The sequence below is a fragment of the Calidris pugnax genome, unplaced genomic scaffold (genome assembly GCF_001431845.1).
Source record: "Calidris pugnax isolate Ruff unplaced genomic scaffold, ASM143184v1 scaffold107, whole genome shotgun sequence".
Classification (NCBI taxonomy): Eukaryota; Metazoa; Chordata; class Aves; order Charadriiformes; family Scolopacidae; genus Calidris; species Calidris pugnax.
Genome location: NW_015090901.1, coordinates 2,845,837 through 2,852,150, shown reverse-complemented (window position 1 = coordinate 2,852,150; position 6,314 = coordinate 2,845,837). Strand labels below are relative to the sequence as shown.

The 6,314-nt window shown below is 58.0% G+C and overlaps 3 protein-coding genes across 3 annotated transcripts in view; 2 read left to right on the top strand and 1 right to left on the bottom strand.

Annotated features, from left to right (window-relative positions):
• The window catches only part of CPSF7 (cleavage and polyadenylation specific factor 7), a 13,521-nt gene extending 9,328 nt beyond the window's left edge, over positions 1-4,193 (top strand). Inside the window, 5 exon segments of the mRNA XM_014948883.1 lie at positions 1-184; positions 309-427; positions 520-688; positions 1,798-1,972; positions 2,758-4,193. The exon segment at positions 1-184 is cut by the window's left edge and continues 4 nt beyond it. Coding sequence (XP_014804369.1) covers positions 1-184; positions 309-427; positions 520-688; positions 1,798-1,966 — 641 coding nt within the window. The 3' untranslated portion in view covers positions 1,967-1,972; positions 2,758-4,193.
• Positions 4,194-4,695: 502 nt separating this feature from the next.
• Positions 4,696-6,314, bottom strand: part of TMEM216 (transmembrane protein 216) — a 2,708-nt gene continuing 1,089 nt past the window's right edge. The window contains exons 2-4 of the mRNA XM_014948761.1: positions 6,142-6,267; positions 4,955-5,156; positions 4,696-4,834 (exon numbers count right to left, since the gene is read on the bottom strand). Of these exons, the coding sequence (XP_014804247.1) occupies positions 4,819-4,834; positions 4,955-5,156; positions 6,142-6,267 (344 nt within the window). The 3' untranslated portion in view covers positions 4,696-4,818. The remainder of the gene's footprint in view (positions 4,835-4,954; positions 5,157-6,141; positions 6,268-6,314) is intronic.
• LOC106892035 (cytochrome b ascorbate-dependent protein 3) overlaps positions 6,188-6,314 on the top strand; it is an 11,152-nt gene continuing 11,025 nt past the window's right edge. The window contains exon 1 of the mRNA XM_014948908.1: positions 6,188-6,205. The gene's annotated coding sequence lies outside the window, so the exon portion shown is untranslated. The remainder of the gene's footprint in view (positions 6,206-6,314) is intronic.

Sequence of the window (6,314 nt, the reverse complement as noted above, 5' to 3'; positions counted from 1 at the left end):
GCATCCACTACCAGCATCTCATGCCCCCGCCACCTCGACTGCCCCCTCACCTGGCAGTGCCACCCCCGGGGGCTGTCCCCCCAGCCCTACACCTCAACCCTGCCTTCTTCCCCCCACCCAACGCGGCCCTGGGTCCTCCGCCGGACACCTACGGCAAGGCCATGGCTCCCTACAACCACAGCAGGTGAGATGGGGGTGAGGCTACCAAATTTGGGGGGTGGGGAGGGCTACTAAATGAGGAGAGGGGGCTACCAAATGTGGGGAGAGCTTTGCTGACCTCACCCCAACTCCATGTTCCTCCTGCTCAGCCGGGAGCTCGGCCCCCCACCTCCCCCCGTGAGCGAAGTGGAGTTTGAGGAGATCATGAACAGGAACCGGGCCATCTCCAGCAGCGCCATTTCCAAGGCGGTATCCGGCGCCAGCGCAGGTAAAAATGTCACCGTGCGTGTCCCCCACCCCTTGCAATGTCCCCACCATCCCCTGGCAGATCCCTCAGCCTTCCTCCTCTCCCCTCCCCAGGCGATTACAGCGACGCCATCGAGACCCTCCTCACGGCCATCGCCGTCATCAAGCAGTCCCGCGTGGCCAACGACGAGCGGTGCCGCGTCCTCCTCTCCTCCCTCAAAGATTGTCTCCACGGCATCGAAGCCAAGTCCTACAGCACCAGCGCCAGCAGCAGCTCCTCCAGGTAGCCCTGGCTCTGGGGGGGGGGGAAAGGGGCTTCCTCACACTCCCTCTCAATCCTTTCCTCCCCATCTCTGTCATAGAATCATTGAGGTTGGAAGAGACCCTTGGGATCATCGAGTCCAACCATCTCCCCTACTCTACAAAGTCCTCCCCTACACCATGTCCCTCAGCACTGCATCTAAACGGCCCTTAAACACAGCCAGGGATGGGGACTCCACCCCCTCCCTGGGCAGCCTGTTCCACTGCCCGACCACTCTTTGGGTGAAAAATTCCTTCCTAATGTTCAGTCTAAACCTCCCCTGTTGGAGCTTGAAGCCGTTCCCTCTCGTTCTGTCACTAATTACCTGTGAGAAGAGACCAGCACCAACCTCTCTACAGTGTCCTTTCACATAGTTGTAGAGAGTGATGAGGTCTACCCTCAGCCTCCTCTTCCTCATACTAAACAGCCCCAGCTCCTTCAGCCGCTTTTCATATGATTTGTGCCAGAGCACCAGAGTTTACTGAAGATGGTCTTCTGTTACAGTATTCACTGAAGTTTTTGCTATCAGCTTTTTTGGCTGAAGAGGAAAAGGAAACTTTTAATAAAGACTTAATTTTTTTATTCTATTCCTGCTTTGTAATTATTGACAAACTAAATTCCTCTGAACGGAGGTAAAATTGTTTGACAACAGAGAATGAAATAATGGACATAAATTCTGATAGTGAAGCTTCATGGCAGTGAAATGCTGCTTTCTGAATCGATCATATCTCCTGTAGGTTATGGTCGATGCAGGGTGGTTCTGTTGGAGCAGACCCTACCCCAGGCTCTGTGAGCTGTGCCAGGCTCAGGGCTGGCACGTGTCTGGGTGTGCTGGAGGTGCTGGCGAGCATCCCTGGCAGGGCTGGCACCACTTCCCCCAGCCTGTAGCGCTGCAGGGGGTTGTTGTGGCCCAAGTGCAGGACCTTGCACTTGCCCTTGTTGAAACTCATTCTATTGGCATTGGCCCAGTGATCCAATCTATCTAGATCCTCTTGCAAAGAGGATCTTGTCCTCCACCCCTTGAAATCTTTTTCGGAGGTGACTGAAAGCGTTGGGTTTTGGTTATTATTTTTTTTCCTTCTTTTCCCTAGGAAAAGACACCGATCTCGGGAGCGCTCTCCCAGCCGGTCCCGGGAAAGCAGCCGGAGACACCGGGACCTTCTCCACAGCGAAGATCGACACGAGGACTATTTCCAGGAACGGAACCGGGAGCACGAACGGCATCGGGACAGGGACAGAGAAAGGGACCGGCACCACTGAGACAAGGTGAGGAGGGTGGCCAGGACTTGAGCTCTCAATATAAGAAGGACATGGACCTGATGGAGAGGGTCCAGAGGAGGGCCACAAGGATGATCAGGGGGATGGAGCCCCTCTGCTCCGAGGACAGGCTGAGGGAGCTGGGGTTGTTCAGCCTGGAGAAGAGGAGGCTCCGGGGAGACCTAAGAGCAGCCTTCCAGTACCTGAGGGGGGCTACAGGATTGGAACAGGCTGCCCAGGGAGGTGGTGGAGTCCCCATCCCTGGCTGTGTTTAAGGGCCATTTAGATGCAGTGCTGAGGGACATGGTGTAGGGGAGGACTTTGTAGAGTAGGGGAGATGGTTGGACTTGATGATCCCAAGGGTCTTTTCCAACCTGAATGATTCTATGATTCTATGATTCTACAGGAAGGCTGGGGAGAACCTGTTTAGAAAGGCCTGCAGTGACAGGACGAGGGGCAATGGCTTCAAGCTGGAGGGGAACAGCTTTAGACTGGAGATGAGGAGAGGGTTCTTCACTGGGAGGGTGGTGGAGCACTGGAACAGGTTGCCCAGGGAGGTGGTTGAGGCCCCTTCCCTGGAGATATTCAAGGAGAGGCTCGAGGAGGCCCTGGACAACCTGGTCTAGTTGGGGGTGTCCCTGCTGACTGCGGGGGGGTCGGACTAGATGGCCTTTGGAGGTCCCTTCCAGCCTGGACAACTCTATGACTCTATGATTCTATGACTTTGGTGGTGTGGGGGTCTGGAAAAGGTACTCAGGGCTGCTCTGACCCCTCTTTTCCTCTCTTCCCCACAGGAATTTGGCAGTAAGTGGTTTTTAATGGACTTGTATCTCCTCACCTCGACCAGGACTACGTGACCGAGGCTGCTCCGCCTCCCCCTGTCCCTTCCCCGCCACCCCCTCCCCCCAACTCTCTCTCTCTCTCTCTCTGGGCACCCAAGGAAAGCCGTGCCCCCCCCGGCGGGATTCCCAACCGACACCTCGTGGCCTTGGGGGGGGTCCTGAACCCTTGCCCACACCCACAGTTACTGCTGCTTCCCGGGGAGAGAGAGGGGGGGAAGGCCTGGGCCACCCCGCTCCGCTCCGTGGCCACTCGGACCCAAAGAGAAATGGTGCTTTTTTTAATCCAGGGAGGGAGGTTTGTGAGCCCTTTCCTCCCCGGGGGTGGCCACAGGGGATGGATCCCGGTGCCGTGGAGCGTGAGGGAGGTGTGTGGCTCCCAAAATCCCTGAGTGGGTTCGCTGGAAGCGGGATGGGGTCTTCTGCCACCTCCCACCCCCTCACCCCCTCTGGGGACACTCCTGTCCCCGTCGCCCTGGCAGTCCCTGTCCTGTGGGACGCCACACTCCTGCTTTATCCCCCCCAACTGAGGGGGAAGCGTGGCCAATCCCCCTCCCTGGGGATTATGGGGGGGCTGGAGCTGGGCTGGGGGGGGTCACCCCTCCCTGTGCCACACTGTTCCCCGCAGTGGCATCACCACCTCCGCTCTCAGTCTCCCCAAAACCAGCTCCAACCTCTCCTGCAAGCACCTTCCTTGTTTTAGAGGAAGCAGAGGAGGCAGGGTGGGCTGTCACCCCCCACTTTGGGGACACATCTGTCCCCTGGGGGTGCTGGGGGCTTCCCCCCCCCCCTTTCCCAGCCCAGCTGGGCAGCCAGGCAGGAGGCCCCCCCCAACCCCAGCTCCATGCTGCTATGGGGACCCCACACAGGTCCCCCCAGCAGGAAAGGGGGGACCCTAGGGGGGGTTTGGAGTGAGCTGAGGGGACACAGGGGGGTGACTTCCAGGGTGGGTGCCACCCCCCAAGGCTGCCAGCCGGGCGGCATCACCCTCTGAACTGTTGCTGGACAGGAAAAACCCAGCTCCAGAGGTCTTTTTTTTAGGGTGAAATCCCATGAACAAATGAAAAAGAACAACATAAAAAAACCCCCATCTTGTAAAATACCATGAGGTGCCGGCGGGGGGGAAAGCGCTCGGTGTGTGTGTGTGGGGGGGAGAGAGTTCTGTTTGTTTTTTGGATTTTTTTTGTTTTGTTTTTTTTTTTTACTTAACGCCACAAATTTTTAGTTTCTTTCCAAACTAGTGGGGATGAAGTGCAGAGCAAAACCCCTCTTAACCACCCAGCGAGGCGCTGCCCCTCCTGCTCGCAGTGACTTAGACGCGGTTTTTGTCTTTCTGATAGGTTGGAAAAAAATTGTGTAATAAACTTGATGACGTTGTCAAATCTTTTAGACGACGCTGTCGGGCTCTTGTGTCACCGGGGGTTGGTTTTTTTTAGGTGATGACCATTTTTGGAGACTCAGAAGGGGGGCTTTTGGGGACTTTAGGTGGCTCTATGGCTGCTGTCGGGCTCTTGTGTCACCGGGGGTTGTGTTTTTTTAGGCAATGACCATTTTTGGGGACTCAGAAGGGGGGCTTTTGGGGACTTTTGGTGGCTCTGTGGCTGCCCTCCCTGACCCTCACCATCCTCTGACACTTCTAAAGGGCTCCTGTGCCCCCCTGAGTTGTCTCTGGGGGGGCAATGCTGGAAGCTCCTGAGAGCTGCCCCCCCTGGGGGATGCCATGCGGCCAGGCAGCAGGTAAAAATAAAATATTTATTGGAAAATAGTGAATTATTCTGTGAAGGCAGTAAAAAAAAATCAAACCAAACCATAATTCTCCGTACCTCGAACTGACCTTTTGTCACAAACCCCGGGGGCTGCGTCCTGCAGGTCGGGGGGGACGGGGGGGGGGGGGGGGTGTCCCCCCTCCCCACGGGCACCGGTGTGGGCCTGATTTTGGGTGGTGGAGGTGGCACCGGGGGCTTCCCCACCACCTGGCGTACCTGTGGTGGGTCCTTTGGCGTGGCACTGGGGCAATCAGTAGGAATCCACGCTGCCAAGGAGGGAAAAAATTGGGGAGAGGAGGAAAAATTGAGGAGGTGTGACCACCAAAACCAGGCTGGCACCCCACCCTGGCATCACCCAGCTCCCAGTGTCACCCAGCTGGTGGTACCTGGAGAAGGAGACCAAGGCGAGGATGCCCAGCAGCAGCTCCACGGCGTAGAAGAGGAGGAGGATGGCGCTGAGGATGGCTTCCAGGCGCAGGACGTAGGTCTGCAGCAGCAGGTAATACGTCGCCATCACGGCCGCCGGGACGGTCAGGGCCAGGCTGATGGAGAGTGGCACCTTCCGCTGGCACAGGTTGCCCTTGGAGCCTGGGGGACACATGGTTTAAGGGGGGGTTGTCCCCCTGGGGGGACACTGTGAATCTTCCTCCCCTCTTTCAGTGTCAAACCCTTCCCCCTCCTCCTAGGGCTCCCCTCCCTCATCCAGAGTCCCTCCCCATCTCTCCTGGAGCCCCTTGAGGGACTGGAAGGGGCTGGAAGGTCTCCCTGGAGCCTTCTCTTCTCCAGGCTGAACCCCCCCAACTCTCTCAGCCCCCCCTCCCAGCAGAGGGGCTCCAGCCCTCCCAGCATCTCCGTGGCCTCCTCTGGCCCCATCCAACAGCTCCATGTCCTGCTGTTGGTGGCCCCAGAGCTGGAGGCAGCACTGGGGGGGGTCTCCTCAGAGACAGAATCCCCCCCCTCACCCTGCTGGCCACGCTGCTGGGGATGCAGCCCAGGATGTGGGGGGCTTTCTGGGCTGCCAGCACATGCTCCTGGCTCATGTGGAGCTTCTCACCCCCCAACACCCCCAAGTCCTTCTCCTCAGGGCTGCTCTCCAGCCATTCTCCACCCAGCCTGGATTTGTGCTTGGTGTTTCCCTGATCAGTATCAGCCAACCAAGATCTGCAGGGAGCTACAGAGAGCTGGGGAGGGATTCTTTGTCGAGAAGTGTAGTGACAGGACAAGGGGGAAGGGTTTGGCACTGAAAGAGGGGAGATGGAGCTGAGATGTGGGGAAGAACTTGTTTGGTGTGAGGGTGGTGAGAGCCTGGCCCAGGTTGCCCAGAGAAGCTGTGGCTGCCCCATCCCTGGAGGGGTTTCAAGGCCAGGTTGGAGGGGGCTTGGAGCAACCTGGGCTGGTGGGAGGTGTCCCCCCATCATGGAACTGGATGATCTTGAAGGTCCCTTCCAACTCTAACCATTCTGTGATTCTATGACCCATCCTGCAGGTCCTTGGTGCTTGAGGTTTGGCACGGACCCACCCCTCCAGCCCACCCAGGTCCCCCCCTCTTGATGGCACGAAGATGACGACTCACCGAAGAAGATGCGGGTGGCCTCAGTGCCGAGGTAGAGGAAGAGCAGCACCACGTCCAGCACCAGGTTGGTGAAGGGGTAGGGCAGCAGCAGCACTGCGGACACACAGCCATGGCTGCCCTCAGGGCCTGGGGGGCAAGGCGGGGGGGGGGGGCCCCTTTTTTTGGGTTGGGTT